The 18,159-nt window shown below is 41.8% G+C and overlaps 1 protein-coding gene across 4 annotated transcripts; it reads right to left on the bottom strand.

Moving 5' to 3' along the window:
- Nucleotides 1-316: 316 nt before the first annotated feature.
- si:ch1073-335m2.2 (msx2-interacting protein) lies at nt 317-17,711 on the bottom strand. Of its 4 annotated transcripts, none has more exons than XM_005941498.3 (15): nt 17,440-17,711; nt 16,039-16,353; nt 13,257-13,730; nt 12,947-13,101; nt 12,175-12,375; nt 11,877-12,028; nt 11,663-11,788; nt 11,435-11,548; nt 11,232-11,345; nt 11,036-11,136; nt 3,618-10,818; nt 3,223-3,288; nt 2,926-3,120; nt 2,687-2,845; nt 317-1,392 (listed from the first exon to the last, which is right to left on the bottom strand). In XM_005941498.3, the coding sequence occupies exons 1-15, from the start codon at nt 17,520-17,522 to the stop codon at nt 1,261-1,263; spliced, it is 9,588 nt and encodes a 3,195-aa protein (XP_005941560.1). In that variant the 5' UTR covers nt 17,523-17,711; the 3' UTR covers nt 317-1,260. The 4 variants fall into 4 exon arrangements, with proteins under 4 accessions (XP_005941560.1, XP_005941559.1, XP_005941561.1 ...); XM_005941497.3 differs by having other exon boundaries at nt 13,257-13,733; nt 17,440-17,710; XM_005941499.3 differs by lacking the exons at nt 16,039-16,353; nt 17,440-17,711 and adding an exon at nt 14,431-16,032 and having other exon boundaries at nt 13,257-13,733.
- Nucleotides 17,712-18,159: the final 448 nt, after the last annotated feature.

Raw genomic sequence — 18,159 nt, 5'->3', positions numbered from 1 at the left:
CATTTAGCTCATATACCTGTTTCTGCACAGTATTGCATCTTCCAACTCAACACTGACAAATGAAGTGTTAAAATGGAGTTGTGCAAACAGCCAAAAAACACAGGAAATACAATTTCAGTCTCAGAGTTGTGATTAAAACCTCAAATTTACTCATCCGATTTCTAAAGTTTTAGGTTGTTTTTATGTCATGAAGTACAAATGAACCCAAAAAAACAAACTCTTGAGGTCTTCAGTATTAGAAGAAAGTGAAACACTTCAACCAAACTGAACCTCTTCAAGGCAGTGCATGGGGGGGGAAAAAGATACATCTTAGATATCCATGTTTCCTGGAGTTTATTTGAGTTACAAAATATGAAGTGCCATTAGCAGACTCCACTCACAAGAGCTTGCCAACCTTCTTCTGTTACAAGTATTTACACCCAAAAATTAAGAATCTGTCCATCTACATTTCCACACTCTGTGTTCTGGTACGTCCCAGAGTACCAGTCTCTCTGTTAAGCTGTCCATGTTGGGTCCGTGTTGTTTTTTTTAAATTCCTTTTAAATATTTAAAATATTTACAAAGTCCCATGTTCAAAAACTCCCAAATCAAACTGTAGCTTGTTCAATGCAAAGGCAGGTGACAGAGGGGTAAACTGCTTCAGTAGTGTGAGAACATGAGCAGAGCAGGTGGAGTTAAATGAAAAGTCTTCTACAAGGTTAATCCTCCTTCCTCTAAAGAAAAGGCCTGGGCGAGGAAGTCTGTACAGAATTATTTAAAATTACATGCTGAAATGTCTGATCTGGTGCTGAGGTACCTCAAAGATCCTAATTTCTGAACCAATGATTAACAATCAATCAGGATAGATGAAAGAAACAGGCCCCTCAGAGAGTCGTTCATCAACCATCCTGACTTTTTTTTTTTCTTCCTTCCTTCCTTCTTCAGAGCATCTCCGAATATTAAAATAAAACTCCAATAAATAGAAATACAGCAGAGAAATGGTCAAGTAAGACTCATTCTGGTTTGATCCATCCCTGAGTTCTTTTGAGAAGGACAAATATACCAGACAGGAGTGACAAGAGAGGGGGGAAAAAACATAAAAACAAAAGAAGAAGAAGAAGAAGAAGAAAAAAAAAAGACTGATGGGGAAAGAAAAAACAAAAATGTGTTGATAGGACTTATCCTACACATTCCCACTGTGTCCAGGAAAAAAAAGAAAAAATATTCCTCTGGCTTCCTGAGGCTCATCAACGAGAAGATCCATCCTCCCAGCAGTGGATGTCACACAGAGGTGATGACTATCATGAGATGTGGCGAGATGCTTGAAATCCTGTTGAGAAGGTCGGGGGCGAGCTGGGATAAGTGGCTCTCTGAAAACTCGCACGGAGGGAAAATCTGAAGCACATAGGCGGGCTGGGAAGTACAGAGACACATGTCAGTTACATGGAAATACTGAGATGGGCATGACTTTTTAATATTCAAAAGTGTCATTCAGTAACAAAGAAGTCAAAAAGTTTTTAATTTTTTCTGTCTCAAAGAGTGAGTGTGGGACTCAGTCCCCAGGTAGGCCACAAAAGTTTATTTTTTAAAATTAAATTTGTTTGCAAAGATTATTCAGTCTTGTAAGGATTTCAAGATCTATTTATATCTATTTTTTAACAATAGATTGTTTAACAGACGCTGTCATATTTGATCGAAGAACAAAGAGATCCACAGGATACAATTCTTAGAGAATGAGTAAAGTCATTTAAAACTAATAGAAAAAAATCTATTGGACATTTCAGCAAAATTTTGTACAAAAAAATAAAAATGAAATAAAAATAATAAAATAATAAAAAGCCAATGATAAAAAAAAACTGCTACAGGGTGTCAGACTTGTGAAGTGTGTGCTAGAGATGCTGCTTTATTGAAATGAAAAGAAAACCTGTGCACTTCAGCTCCTTCGGGTACAATATGAAAACGGGTAATATGCAAACGGCACCAGGTAAAGACAGTATGGCACAGGTCATGTGATCAGTCATTCACATGAACTGTGTGGGGCAGTTTCTGTCTGACAAGGATCCCTACAATAAATATGTTTCACGGCCTGTGAAAGTCCCATGTGAGTTGTGCATATACACAAATGCATTTCCAAAGAAGCCTAACCCCTTTACTATATGGTACTTTACTCCACAAGTACTTTGGCCAAGTAAAATGTATGCCATCAATCCTGTAAAACCAGTTCTGTGTTTAAAATGAGGCCATCAAATGGTATTAAAGATCAGAAGATCATAAGTATCAAAACCTGTTTGTTTTCTCTGTGCTGCATACTCCAGGAAAAAAAAATTAGGGAAGATCAAACCAATGGCCTGATATGCAGCTGAGAAGCCCCTTCTGTGTGTTTAATACACTTAAACCAGCCTTTAAACTGTTGTATAAGCCAGCGTGAAATGTATGGTTTTCAGGGTTTTTATTGGTTTTCAGCGTTATTTTGTTATTGTTTTTATCGTTAACTCTGTTTTCCTGGGTCTTTTCACGTGTGTTATGAATAAATCTTTTTTTTTTGGTACTGGTACTAGTTTTATTTTGTTGTATTTATCTGCGACACCTTAAAGACCGGTCCGTGAAAATATTGTCGGGCATAAACCGGTCCGTGGCGCAAAAAAGGTTGGGGACTGCTGGTATAAGTCACATAGGACAGACAATTAATAAAACAGTGATGACTCACCTGATTGGAACCTGGGTTGGGGATGTTGATAATACCAGCAGCCAACTTTGTCTGCAAGTAATTGATGAACGCTGCCTTAAGAGCTTGGGTCTGGTTCAGGACGTCATCTTGATCTCGTCCACAGGGCAGAGCAAGGAGGAGACAGTAGTCGGTGTCTCCCTGTGGAGAGCAAAAGGTTCATGTTATTAGCAGACAGAAACTTGCTTAAAACAGGGAAGTAAAACAAAAAACGCACGTACAGTCATTCTTCTGGCTACACTCTCCAGTTGTGAAGCCTCCAGTCTCATCCTCTGGACAATCCTAAGCAGTGCACCTCCTTCTTGTAGGGGCAGTGATCGATGAGCCAAAGCTTTGTTGCCACAGACGAAATGCAGCTGGACTGCAGCTGTGTCGTTTTTAAGTGCAAGCAACCCTTGCCACACAATAGGGTATTTCTATTTAAATGAGGCAAAAACAAAAACAACAAATGAATGAGACGAGGCTAGCTCTTGCTCAGACCAACCACCTTGTTTAATCTGTTGGGAGATTTGCCTTACCGTGAGTAACTGCACCATATTAACAGGCTGTGTCATCTTGCCATCTTTTGCCTGGTGGTCCGCACCCTACAAATTCAAGAAAACACAGTTAAGAACAACAGTACAACTAATCTTTGCTTTAAAAATGTTTTCGTTTAAGGTTCAGTTTTCTTTCCTTTAGTTCTTATTTTAATTCATAATTATTCTGAAACCTGCAGTTCATGACAGTGTTAAACTGCTTTCTTATATTAAATGATAGGTTCTCCATGTAATCCACAGCCATTATGAGGCACTTGCTGTTATTAAGCTGTGCTTTTATTGTATAAACCAACTGCTAGTTATACACGTCCTTTGTACCAACACAGATCTGTCAATACTGATTATGTTGACTGGCATTTTAAACATCACGCACTCACCGAAGCAGGTGTGACATTCATTGGCGGCTGGGTAAGTCCAACAGCAGACGCTTCTGGCATTGGAGAATGGATTCCTCTCGGGTTTGAGTACATCCCCGGGTAGTCTGTGAATGAACCACTAGGTCCAGGTGGCATCAGCTGAACCCTGTGGGGAGATGCCATTGCTTGTCCGGATTGTCTGATTCCCATCATTCCATCCTTAGGAAGTGGAGAGTGGGGCCTCTTTGCCTCTAAAGACTTTGTTATATCCTTATCGGACACACCTTTAGACAAAGCATGTGCTCTTGGAGATAGAGAGGTCTCCTGAATGTGTCCAGAATGAGAGTCTGCGGTTGAACGATCCCCCTGTTGATGCAAAAGAACACGCATGTCTCTCTGTGCTATGTATGTTTTGTCCAAATGGCCACTACTCCGCAAACTCCCACGAGGATCGGGCTGCAGAGTGTCCAGCTTCAGCTGTGCAGGAGATGGTCTGCCTGTCTGGTGGAAGGGTCTTGATTCTTCCTGTTCCCCCTCATGACTCCTCAAAGAACCTGGGTTTACTTTGAGAACCTTGTCTCTGCCAACAGCCTGAGGTGAGGTAGGCCGTGGCTGCATGGCACTAGACCAAGAGCTGAGCGACTCACTGTGCATGCCGTAGCTCATCACAGAAAGAGGTGGAGTATTGACTCTGACATCTCCCTGGACCAGATGCCCCACTTGAATTGACTGAGTAACACAATGTGGAGACATTCGTCCCAAGCCTCCAGGCACACTATGGGGTGGCATGATAACTGACTGCTCGGGATGATGCACGCCAGCAATAAACTGTTGCATGGCAGGATGGCTAGTGGATAACATAACTGGAATACCCTTGGGTGATGAGGAACCAATGGGTGAAGACACAAATGGAGAGTGTGGGTGCCCTGACTTACGTGGGGACCGTGGTTCCTGCTTGACCCCACCGAGATGTGAAGGAGTTCTATCACTAAAACCTACGTGGTTTCCAGGTGGAGAGGGTAAATGGGGGCTTATTGCAGGGCTTACGGCAGAGGTCCAAGGCGGTTTGGTTCCATCTGTACCATGAGGATCAGCACTATCCATTTTCTTTGGATGTTTTAAAGGCATGTAATCTTGATGGAAACCTATTACCTGCTGGTTGCTTGGTGGCAGACGCTTCACTACTCCTTGAGGTCCAGATTGGTAAGCGGAATCCATCTTTTCCAAACCAGTGTTTTCTTGTTTGATTGAAGACAATCCTGACTGGTGTTTACTGGGATGCCCATGATCCATCTGTGATGAAGGCCCTTTTTGAAGCCCTGGCTGGGAATACAAATCCTGCTTGGGTATGGATACCAGTTGCTGAGATTCCATCTCACTTGGTGTTGCTGATGGGATCTGACTTATCTTTGCACTAATTCGCTGGGGTCCCTCTGTTTTTTGACCAGAATGGCTCAATACCACCACTCCTTCAGATGTATTTACTCTCAGACCTGGGCAAGATCCAGTGCTAAGAGTGGGGCTCTCAATAATGAAGCGTGTGGCACTTCCTCCTTCATCACCAGCAGGCAGCACAGGATATGACCCAGCATCATCTTTGCTGGGCCTATAACTTGGTTTGGCTATAGGAATGTCAACAATGTTCATGTTCACCTTATCCTCAGGCTCAGAAGGATTGCAAATACGGCTGATAACAGATGTGGCAGTGGATGCAATAACAGAGATCACAGACTTTGTCTCAGGAGTCGTTTGTGGAGGTCTAACAATAGGTGGGGCAGAATGCACTGATATTTTACTATCAGACAGTGATGACTTATTTGACACAATGGCTGTGAGCTGAGAATTACTTTCAGATAGGTTCTGATCTCGAATGTTTGGCAGATTACTTGAAACAGAGCTGCTGCCTGTCTGTGAACTAGTTGTATGTTTCTTTAAAATCTGTCTCAAGTCACTTGCGCCATGATCAATATCCTTGTTTTCAGACTCTGATGGTAAAGGCTGGTTTTCCTTGGTTGGTAATGGCATGATTGGTAAGGAAGAGGCACTGGTATCTTTAGAATGATGGCGCCAGTCTGGTGGAGAAACAGGATTTCTGCTTGTTTGAGGGGGTCTGACATTTGGGTTGTTAGCTCGTGGTGACAGAGAAGGAGAGTTGCATTCAGATGGCAAGTGCTGTGGCTTTGTGCATATTGGACTCTTGGATTGTGGGTAAACAGACTTGAAATGCTGGATGTGTTCTTCTGAAGATGACTCTGTCTCTGCGTTTACATCTGTAGCTTTGACTGCTGAGGTTTCAGGCTCTGTCTTCCAAGTAGCAGGAGTAATAACTGCAGTAGTTGCTGCAGCAGCAGGTGTCTCAGAAAAAACCTTTGCATCAGAAGCTGTACTATCTGCTAATGGGGTTGCCGATTCCTCAGTTAACGAATGTCCATCTTTCAAATCCTTTCTTAATTGTTTCTGGCCTTTAGAAAAACGTTTAGGTGTTCTAGGTCTTCCCTTGGGGCCCTTTTTGGGTGTGTTTGGGAAAGTGGGTTCCTCCTGGACAGAAGATGTATTTGTTTCATCTTCCTTGATGTGCTGAACCAAGTCTTGAATCTCAGGTTCTGACACTACATCTAGATTTGCTGGAGGTGCCTGGGTTATTGAATCAATAGCAGCCATCAGTTCTGACTCACTGGCAGGATTAGATGTTTTTTCTTCCTCTGGGTCACTTTTTGCATCTGTATGAGGGACAGGCGGTGTTGGTTCTGTTGGAAAGGTTGGATCTGTTAGTTTAGCAATGTTCTCCACAGCTTGCTCCAGTTCCAGCTCCTGTGAAATTACATTTTTTGATGCTCCCAGGAGCTCCTTTTGGTCTGAAGCTGCATTTTCATTGTCTTCATTGCTGGAGCCTCCTTTGTTAGCATTTGTGCACTTTAAAACCTGTTCACTGTGGTCACCGTGTCTAAGCCTTTTTGACGAGTCTTCTGGAGTCCCAGGCTCTTCTTCTCCTAACTGAAGAAGGTCTTTCACCTCTGTTGCATGCAGTCTGATTTTGAGGTTCTTGAGGACTGGTGACTTGGAATTCCCTGCTTTTCCTCTAAGAGTTTTCTCTTTTTCTGACATGGTTTTCTCTTCCAGGTTGGAGGCATCTGTCTCTTTTCCATTTGATTTGTCATCATATACCTTTTCATGGAGAACATCTTTACCTTTGGCCAATTCTATGCCTTGTTTGACCATCTCCTCTTTCTTTTCATCAATTTTCAGCGATGGATCTTCTTTACCTGAAACTGATGACTCTTGAAAAGGCGAGGTATCTTCATACGTGAAATCATTTTCCTGACCATTATCATCAGCTGCCTCAGTTTTGTCCCCCTTCCTTGTTGATCCAGATCCTAGTGATGTGGGCATCTGATTTGATGAACCCTTTGTGTCATACGGTGGCGTTCTCCCTTTTGACATTCTTGGAATACGTTCACCACTTTCTGATTCATTTGAATCCGTGTCTTTACCATCCAGTTTAGATTTTTCTACTTTAGCAGTTGCAGTATCATCACCTTGCCTGCGATTCTTGGGAGGCCGACCACGTTTGTTTGCATGTGTTGGAGTTGGTGGATCTGGTTCAGTATTTTGTTGTATGGCATCTTTGTCTGTACCACGTTTTCGGGCAGAGCGTGGCGACTCTGCAACATCCTTTCCGGAACGAACTGGTGTATCATCTTCAACTGGGGTGGCATAGACTGATTTAACATTTCTTCGTCTTGCTCTGCTTACTGGTATGCTGTGCTCAGAGGTATCGGGATCTGATCCATGGATTGGAGATTTGCCTGTGGACCTCGACTCACCTCTCGGGGATGAGCCACGTTTCAGCTTCTCTCTGTCAATGCGCTCACTCTTGCGTGTTGCTTGTTTCTCAGTACCTGGTGCAGACGCTACAGGAACAGAAGCAACTTGTGCAAGAGACTTATACTTCTTATTTTTTATTTCTTTTGTTTTATTTTCTTTCTGAGATAAGACTGGTTCATCATTTCTTTCACTGTCAACTGGTACCTGTACTTTACCAGCTTGAGATTTTATGTCACCTTCATTCTCTGATCCTAATTTACAAGTGGATGGAGTCTCTTTCTTGAATACTTCCAACTGCTCAACAAGACTAGGCTGTACTGGACTACTGGCTACAGGTACTTCTGGTTGTGTTGCCTCAGGATCCAGCTCTGGTTCAGAATTGCTAACAAGCTCATTGTGAGACTCGTGGCAAAGTTCTGTGAATGTAGGTTTTATATCCTCAATAACAATATCCAGCTTTGCCTCAGACGGAGAATGTCTCTCTCTATTTGCTGAATAGTTGGATTCAGATGCTGTAATGGGTACAGGCAGAGAATCTGACGTCTCAATTGGTGGGTGCTGCATGGAAACAACATGTTCCTGATCCATTTCTTGTTCCTTTTTGACAGACACAGGGGGACATGGATCATGGGGTGGGTTTAGTAAAACACATATGTCATCAGGTGGAGGAACGTCTTTGATCACAGTTTGAGTGACAGACGCTGGTTCGAGTTTGGGTTCAGGAACTACATTTTCAGCAGGGGTAATTGGTTTAATTTCTGCCTCTGTGGTAGTTTCTGTTGTTTCAGGTGACTGCAGAGGTTGTTGCTCTTGAACAGGAGCTTTTTCTACTTTGTTTTCATTTGTAGGCATAGTGTCTTCTTTTGCCTCCTGTAGCTGCTGAGTTTTATTTTTCTGTTGCTGTAGTCGTGTTAGTTCCAAAAAACGACTATGGAAAAGGACAACAGGCCCTGAGTCAAGTTCACCATCTCCTGCTGCTTGCTGACTGTTTTGCTCAGGTTCCTCATGCTTGCGTTCCAGGTGCTGAAGTCGTCTCGAGTCCAGCTCAAAGACAGCGCTGTGAAGGAATCGGGAGGCAAATAGCTCCCTGCGTTCTTGTTCCTCTGGCTTAGGTTCCTCTTTCCTGTCATCAAGTTTATCTTCCGATCCAATTCGAGTCTTTTTCTTTTTCATATACCAGGAAGGTGTTGGTCTTGGTGCTGCTTCCACCTTTTCAGTGTCTTTTCTGTTACGCAAGTTTACAAAATGAGAATCGTAGTCTAAAAATGACCAGTTATCTTCTCTGGAAGATGACAGAGATTTTGCACGCTCAAGCAGTGCCTTTGTGTCAGGTGTGATAGTCTGGTCAAGTGCAAAGGAGTAGAATTTATTCTTCTCAAGCTGTGCTTGTTTAGGGTCTGAAAATCTGTCAGCTCTTGGTCTTTCAGAAAAAGGCATAGATGTGGAGGGCACAGGAGAGTGGGGTTTGGGCTCTCTGTCCTCTTCGGAGTCGGATCGTACTTCCCCAGGCTCCAAGTCATGACAAATAGCGTACTCCAAACGTTTGCGATTGTGAATGTTTTTATTTATATTTCGAGAAACGTTCAGGTCAGGTAACAAGCCTTGTTTAATTCTGCTTTCCCATCTCTTTTGTTTCTCGTCCTCCACAATGAGTAAAGGAGTGCCTGTCTTGTTAACTTGTGTGTTATGTGTCCTTTTGACTAATAACTCCAGATCTGATTGAGATTTTTCATCATTTCGGCTCAACTCTTTCTGAGGAGGATCTGCAAAGTCCTCATCTGGACGATTCGAGAAATGTCCTGGAGGGGAGCTGGTGTTCAAGTCTTCACTTTTTTGTTTAAAGCTCCTGTACACACGCTCTCTCTTTATCCCTGACTCGGAGTCAATCTGGTCTGGTTTCTTTAATTTGTGGGACGGAAAATTATCTGTGACATCCTCAGGGGGTTTACCAACTTCATGCACGAGGCTCCGATGCTCTAAGTCCTCTGTTTCAGTTCCTTGGGGACTAGCTGGTTTGTCAGTTTTCTCAGACTCGCGCTGTTGCTGCTGCTGATGCAAACGTCTGTTTTGCTCCATCTGTTTGCGATAACTTTGAGAGGTATCAATGTCAATGTGGTCTTCTTTATTTTTGGCACTTTTGTTAATTTCAGAATTTTGACCAATTTTTACAGAAGTATGGTGGTCTGGTTCTCTTGTACTGTTTTGGTCTGCAATACCCTCTTGTGAAAATCGTCTGGAGGAAGGGTGCCCTAGATGTTGTTTGGACTCCAGTGGGTCCAAAGATCCCTCTGATTTCTCTCTTTGTACTTTAAGGTCCTCTTGACCATCATTTGGAGTTCCACTTTTTTCATTTTTAGGTCTTGAATCTTTCCTCTGGGAATCTTTGTGTTTGTCTGTATCCATTTCTTTCAAATATGTTGTACCCGCACCAAAGTCAGAAGACTGATTACCATCCTCCTCCTCATGCCTGCTTCTCTTCTGACGAGCAGTCCTTCCTGCTCCAGAGTCACCAAAACGCCTTTTTCTTGCAGCACGGCGATCCAAATCTACTGCAGAATCTTTTCCATCAGTTTCAGACTTAACATGCTTCTTGAGTCGATTCCTTCCATCCAAGTCTGAACCATCACTTTTACTCATGTCAGATCGTTCACTTTTTGCTAACAGAGTACTAGTAAGAAGGTCACCATCCCCTTTACATTTCTGTTTTTCATGGACATCCTGGTCTGATCCTCTTCCCCTTCCAGACCCTCCATCAAAACCAGTCTCAGGATCTGTTTCAGGTAGTGGATTTGATGGGGATTGCCCCTTTGCTTTTCTTGATTTGATCTTTTCAGCTTTGTCGCCTTTCTCTTTCCGTTTTGCACGTTTGGGTTTCTCAGTTCCAGATAAACGATCCGACTGACTGCTCTTCTCGCTCTTGGAGGGATGTTCTAGCAGGGTCTTTTCAGATTTATCAAAATGTGGTGGTGACACTGAACTCACGCTGTCACTTCGTTCAGATGACTGGCTGTAAACTCGTCGTTCTGAGTCTCTAGGAACCCGCTCAGATGCTGAAGGTGATACTGTTGGACTAATAGGTCGCCTTGGATGGGAAGGGCTCCACCTACTGCGATCAGCTTCAAAACGTTCTCGCTCCCTTTCTCGTTCCCTTTGAATATATGTGTACTTCCGGATGTCTTGCTCAAAGGGGTCTCTGTAATCCCTGTAGTCTCTAGGGTCTTCATGATAGCGTGGGTCAAAATGATCCCCTTGATAATGTTCAAGTTCAGGAAACCGGTCTCTGCTGCGGGCAGCATACTCTCTTCGAGTGTCCTCTGTATAGAGGCCAGGGGTTCGTATATTCTCATAGTAAGCCCTTTCTGCTGCAAATTCATGATACGGAGCTCTGCGATCCTCTCTATAGAGTTAAGGAGAGAACACAAAGTGTAAAGTATTGAATCTAAATAATTAATTTGTAATTGAAATATTGTCACTAATGGAAGAGAGATTCAAAATATCACCACTTTCACTAGCAGCAAACATTTTCTATCTGCTTAATTTAAAAAAAGGCAAAGCAAATAAAGTCATTAAACAGAAACAATAACTGTATTCAGATAACAATACTGGTCGTTTACCGTCGTTCAGGAGGGATTTCATAGAAGTCTCTAATGTCTTGTCCGGATGCCTGCATGGATCGGTAGAAAGCCATCTGACTCTCTTGACTTGCAAAATCCACCTATCATAAGTGAATAAAACACAAAAAGATTTAAAAAGGGGGCAAAAAAACATTAGGATTACATTTTATTAGTTAAACCTTCACTTGATTTTTACCTTTATTTTATTGCCACCAATCTTCCAACCTTTGGTCTCTCTTACAGCTGTCTGAGCAAAGTCGGTGTTGTTGTACAAGATGAGAGCCATCCCCTTCAATCTATCAAACACCACCTTCAAAAAAGAAAATATTAAAATCAGATTTATGGGAGTACTAAAATCAAAAGTATCAAATCTTAAGGAAGAGAAAAACATCACCTTACCTTAACTACATGTCCGTAGCGGCAGAAATGTCGCGTGAGGTATTGCTCTGTAATATTGGCTGATAACCCATCAAGCCAAACACATGTTGTAGGCATACTCTTTCCAAAACCGAGCTGCAAGGAAACAAGACACAAATATAGATATTATAAACACTCTAATCTATAATTTTGAAAATATACACATACACAGATGAGAAATGGTAAGATTGCTTAGTGTACAAACACTACCTTTAGTCTGTTGGCTCCCAGATACTCTCCATCCATCTTCTTTATAGCCTTGCAAACACTGGCAATATCAGAATACTGGACAAAGGCATACTGGGGAACTCCATTTACTTTCTTGATGTCAATGTCCTTGAGACAAAAAAGAGAGCAAATACAAAATGTTAAATGTAAAATATACAAACTTACGTGTGTAATTCAAAGTCAGATGGATGCTTACCACAATTTCACCAAAGCGTTGGAAAATGTCGAGAAGCTGTTGGTAACTGGTGGTCTTCTCCAGGTTCCCTATAAACAGTGTCCTTGTGGCCTTTGGATGGAATTCATCTATTCGCCCATCCAAAGGCCTGAACTCATTTTCACTTTCTGTTTCTGGAGGAAGAAACGGATTTATCATTAATATTACTCACATGCTATTTGAATTTTGGTTCAAGCCTGTGGAGGGAATTAATGTGTCTGCAAATCTGCCATATTTATCAGAAAAAATACAAATTTCTGTGACTTCTGTTGCAACCTACCTGGTCCATTCCAGGCAGTGACTTCAATAAGCATGCCGAAAAACAGCTTTCCTTTGGAGACACTAAGGGCTTTTTCTTGATCCTCTTGCTGTCTGAAGAATACCAACCCATAGCGGTCTTCTGATGTTCCATGGATCTGAACTGAAGTCACTTTCCCATGTTTCTTGAATTCATGGAAAAGTCCATCTTTCAAACTCGTGTCTGCATTGGAAAACAGAATTACTACAACACTACTAAAAACAACAGAATTCCCAACGACCTAAAGAAGAAATGACTCCCACTTTGATCTGTTGACAGGAAGAGGCTTTCATCTGGCTCAAATTATTTTTATTTCACAGCTTAGTTTGGTTTGCATACCACGAGCATGCTAAATGTGTAATCAAAAATAAAATTAGAAAACATCTGTATGTGTGGCTTCAGCTTGCAGTAAATGAAATAATAACTAATAAAGTGATCAATCTCTGTCACCACAAATCTATACAATGCCCGGCAGCAAACAGTAAAGGAAATAGTAATTTTATTTCATTAAACAACCACTCTTTACCATCAGAAACTCCCTTTTACAAGAGCCAAAAATTAAAGTTTTTAAACATGGCTACATTTAACTACCTGCAAATTTGATGAGACTCATGTTTCAGATCATGTTGCCTGTAGGAAATGTACTTTCTAATGCCATTGAGGCAATAACAAATTCAAGGATATGGCAAGGTTATTGAGCAGAGAAAAGACTTAACTTGGTCCACTGAGAGGTAGATGAACATTAAAAACTCACCTGTTGAGCGTACTGGTAGATTTTGCACTTTAATGCCAAAGCTCCTACGGGGCTCTTCAGAGTCAAGCACCATAGAGGACTGAGGTGGTGCGTGTGTAGCTGATGACTGAACAGAACGAGCCTGCGATCCATCACTTGAGCTGCTGTTTGAATCACTGTCAATGAAAGGGGAAAATGATTAGACACTTCTGTTTACACAAGTCTGAGTAAACGGATTATTTACAAATTGTCCAGCAATAATCCCAATGCTTTGTCCATGGACAAATATTCATCCATCATTTGTAGATTAAAAAACGAAAAAAATTCCCACCTGCCACTGCCTGTGCTGCTTGTGCTGCTGACTGAATCAGAGCTTGAAGATCTGCTGTGAGATCGAGACCTCGGGCCTCTCCCAGGGGACAAAGGTGCTTTTTTAGGGGAATGAGGAGTTTTGAGGGGTTGCCCCGTGGTCCGCTGAGGGGAGGGATGCCTTGACTGTGAGGAGTGAGACGATCGACTCCGACGGTGATGGTAAGTCCGATCGACACGCCGTCCTCTGTCATCTCGGTACAGGTCACGTCGTGAAGAGTTAGTAAGAGTAAAAGGGTCTCGGATTCTAGAGTCAAAGTGTGGGTCTGACGCCTCAAAGCTTCCCCCAACAGAACTGCTGCCTGGGCCAGCAGCAGTAAACACAGAGCGATCGCGGTAATAATCGGCGTTGTAGTGACGCTGTCTGTCAAAAGTACCACTGCGGTCATGATGTCCATATGGGCTGTGATCATATGCACGTTCACGGCTTTCTGAGCTACTGTAAATTAAGAACAGGACAGACATGAAAATAAAAAGTATTAATCAGACTCTTAACAAAAAAAAAAGAAAATAAGCATTTCACTTAAAAATGCACTACAGCAATAAATGGCCCAAATACTGGCACTGTATGTAAAAACTCTGAACAAAAAAAACCAAAAAAGCAAACAGATTACATTTGTCACGCTTCTCCAAATCTAATAACCTATACATCTATGATGTAAATTCACAAACAGTCACAGGAAAACAAGCTGCCCACAAACTTTCAGAACTTTATTTCAGATTTAAGCTATGTTGCTCTTAGTCTCCAATTGTTTTTACTGGCACAGCAATAAACACTGAGGTTTCAGAGGTTGACTGTTCATGAATTATTATGAATATGGGGAGAAAATACAAATCTACATAAAACATTTCTCCCAAATATTCAAGTGGACATTTGTTCTAATGATCTATGTGGTATGGAGAAATGCCATGCAGGGTTTGGATCAGTGCATGAACTGGAAATAACAAGTCATAAAACGCAAAAAAAAAACAAAAAAAAAAAACTAAGCAGATACATACATTTAATAAAATTTACTTTTTTTCCTTTTGTAGCTTTTAAGTAATGAATTTCCCTAAAAGCAGTGCAAAACTATGATTAAACAAAGCACGAAGGAAGATTAGGAAAGAAAGTATGCAGAGGGCAGAGAAATACCAACCTTTTAGAAAAGAAGTTACCGAAACTAATCCAAATAAAATCTAGGTGGTCAGAATGTGAGAGACCTAGGCAAAAACGCTTCACGTATTCTCGCATTGCATGTTATGTTCATGTACTGAGCACCAGGGCAGTAGATTGTTGACGTATAATCCACAGTTAGGCTTATTTAATTCTCTTCACTGGATGGAAAAAGGAAGAAAAAAAATATACAGAAATGGACCTTTATGAGTATTGCAACATGTAGAGAAAAAAAAAATCATAGGAACATAAAACCTCAATAAATAAATATGGAATAAAATCTTTTTTTAAAAAGATGATGAGCTTCAGGGTAATCGGCAGATTCCAGGTTGACTACTCAGTAAGTTGGAGCCTGAGAGAAAAAATACATCCAATGGGATCGGTCTCATTTCACTGTAATTTTTTAAAAGTTTTATAGTGGCAGGGGAAAAAAATATTCCATGGGTTAATGTTAAGCTATTTAACATCACGCAGGTTAGTAGACTCCAGACAAGTATCAGAGTAAATAATATCCTCCTGGACTGGTGGGCCGGATACAACTCCATAATCAGTGGGTGTCATCTTTGTTTACTGTCATGTTACTTAAAAAATGTCTTCAGCTTCCTCTAAGATACTTTGAGTGCTTTTTCCTGATTGAGGTCTCAAACTGCTACATCCATACTTGAGTAATCCAAATGAATGGCAGCTACACCTATCCACATCAGTACATCCAGCACAGGGTATAATATTGCGTACATCCAGGGGGTTACATCCCAACTATCCACTCTTCATGTCTTCATGGCAAAAGCAAGAATAGCTCCACAAACATTGTTGGTGGCCAGGTGGTTGGATCCTCTGTGTTCTTGTGAAATCTTCTCGGTGCAGCGTCCATATGCGGAACAAAACCTGTTTTTGATTAAGTTAATCTCATCCTAACATGACAATGATACCTTGGAACTACACCAGTCTTTCTTCTAATGTGTGATGACTGTAAGGTTTCTTCCATCCACTCGGTCAAAAGTTAAATCCAGAACAGGCTGTATCCACAAGTGCAAAGCGCAAAAAAAGAAAAAGGAAAAGTAATGAACAGTCCAGCAATTAGTCGTTGCCTTGAGAAAAAAAAAAATGATATCCCACGATGGAAGATTTCTTCAAGTGAGTGTATACCTATATAGATACTTCCAAAATACGTGTATCCATCATAACAGTGATGTACTTCCAGCTTCACGTGATTCCAGATATTTTTTTTTAATTAAAGATAGATTCCATGTTGATTATAAAAAATATCCGCAAGCTCCCCAAGGTAGACTCCCACAAAATGTAATAAATCCACAACTCACCAGGATATTCCACACAGATGTAATATCCACATCAGATGTCAAACTCTCAATATATAGTTACCTTACCAAATGATAATGTGTAGTTAATTTACTTAGATCCAATGGGCAAGGCAAGTCAAATAGGATGAAAAGTGGAACGATCCCTAGATTACCTTTGTGTAACCCCTTGAGGCATCAATCCCTTACGGATACCCCCCACTATGTGTTTAGGTTTAACACCTGTGTGATACCTATATTTCCCTGGATTCGAAGGGGACGCCGTGTCCACTTACCCATCTATTCTCCGTTCATAACGTCCCTCTCTGGAGTGAAGGGACACAGGTGGCCCAAACACTGGACCAACCGTTCCCCTAGAGAATCCTGTAACATCTCGACTGCTCGAGGGAGAGCTGTCTTCCAGGCCCCGAACAGCACTTGGGACTGACCCGGGTTCATTGTAGTCAGTCCGAAGGTCTCTGTCCCCCATCTTGTTGACAGCATTGTGAGCCTTCTGTGCACTTTTGATATCCACAAAATCCACAAAGGCTGCAACACCCCCCTCTGAACCGCGCTTTCGCAGAACTTTAACACTCTCCACACGGCCATACCTGAAATGGAGACAAAGGAAATTACATATACACCGGCGAAGAATATAGAATGTGCCAGTTTTTAAATCAGCAAGCTTACAAATGGCATTGACTTTGAAGGCAGGACTTTATGATAACGAACCAGAGACCACAAATCAGAGGTGAACTCTCTGAACTTAAAAGTGCTAGCAATTGATTATACTGGATGATCACATTTGGGAATACTTGGGAAAAAGAGGAAGTTCTAAGCAGTATTGATGACATTTCTATAGGACGTAGAATATGTAAAAAAAAAACAAAAAAAAAAACGCACCATGTTTAAACAGCAGACCACTACCAGGGGTGTGCAGCAATAAATCCCATTAGCAGGAATGTTTGTTTTCCAACTACTTAAGTAGTGTTTACGCCGCGTAGCCAGAGATTAGACACCTAGTGTTAGCTACAAAGCTGCAAATAACTCTTATGAACCCCGGAAGGCAGTTTGTGGTGTTGGTTTGTTTTACATTTAAGCACTAAAGGGTAGCAAAACCTGGTTTGCAGTTTACAATTTCACAAATGAACCCCAACAAAACTGACTAACTTAGCTTAGTTTAAGCAGCTACACTTATGGGACCGGGCGTGAGGCAGCTCTCGTAAATTTCCTTCTATTAGCAATCGGTATATAACACTCTGACGACCAGATAAACAACAGAGTGTGAGGTTTTTCCAGTGGCTAAACTAACCGAATGCATTTAATGCTACTCTGTGGTTAACGATAGCTGCCGTTAGGCTTGTACACATCGTGAAAACGTCTCGACTTCCCACAAAATGGTTGGTTGGGTGGAAGCTTGGTGGCTAGCGAATCCAGCTAATTGCTCCTTGGCGTTCACAAAAGTTCGAGGAATGTTATAAATCGTTCACCTTGAGGCTCGAGCGGCTCTGCTTCACATATGACTTCAATTTCCATCACCACGCTGCCAATAATGTGCATTCAGCACATGAGAAATAGCAATACTAGTAAAACGTAAAATGCTAACATTAGCTGTGTTAGCATTGATAGCAGCCGCCTACCCTTCGTAATGTTAGTGAGACAGCTAGCGCGCGCTGTTTGGAAAACACGTAACCTACCGTTTAAAATGCTCCACGATTTTCTCCTCTCGAACGTGTTCGGGTAAATTTCCCACCCAGAGGTGTCTGGTTTCCCGAACCATCTTGCGCTACTTTTTCCCCCTCCACACACATATGATCTCGCACGTTTCTAATCCCTGCCGGTCGGAGGTCCGCCTGAACAAAATGAACGACCCGGGCCCGATGGCCCTGCTAACCGTTTAGCTTTAGCTGCTGCGTCCTCGATCTGTCTTGCGTGGACGCGCATCAACCTCGCTCTGGATGATTTTGGTTGCGAGACGCGCGTCCCCGCGATCCCTGTGAAGCAGACGGCAGGCAGCGGGCGATTTTCTCCCAGGGGGATCAGGTCGTGGAAAAGATTAATTAAAACAGCGAAAAGTAGAATTTTTAATCACTTTAACGCGTTTATTTAAAAATTTGTAACAGTTGTTGACTTGTTGAATTAAAGTTAAACGAATTCTGTAATAACTACTATGTGAAATAGAAAGGCACCAGTTTCATTCTTTGCAGCGCTCTATCGCTCTGCCAAACCGACAGATAAAGGCAGTGAAAAAATAGTCTGCTTTACAATGCAACGCCTTGTGAGTCCCATGCAGTCAGTGTTTTTCAGTTATTATTGGAATGTTTAGTGAAAACAAGGGCAACGCTAAAAATAAATGAATCTATTATATCTTATCGTAATCAAACTACTGTTTTGACCGTAAAAGGCCCAGAGGGTGC

This window comes from Haplochromis burtoni, unplaced genomic scaffold (genome assembly GCF_018398535.1).
Source record: "Haplochromis burtoni strain Fernald_Lab_line unplaced genomic scaffold, NCSU_Asbu1 Contig_300, whole genome shotgun sequence".
Classification (NCBI taxonomy): domain Eukaryota; kingdom Metazoa; phylum Chordata; class Actinopteri; order Cichliformes; family Cichlidae; genus Haplochromis; species Haplochromis burtoni.
This window is presented reverse-complemented; position numbering and strand designations above follow the sequence as displayed.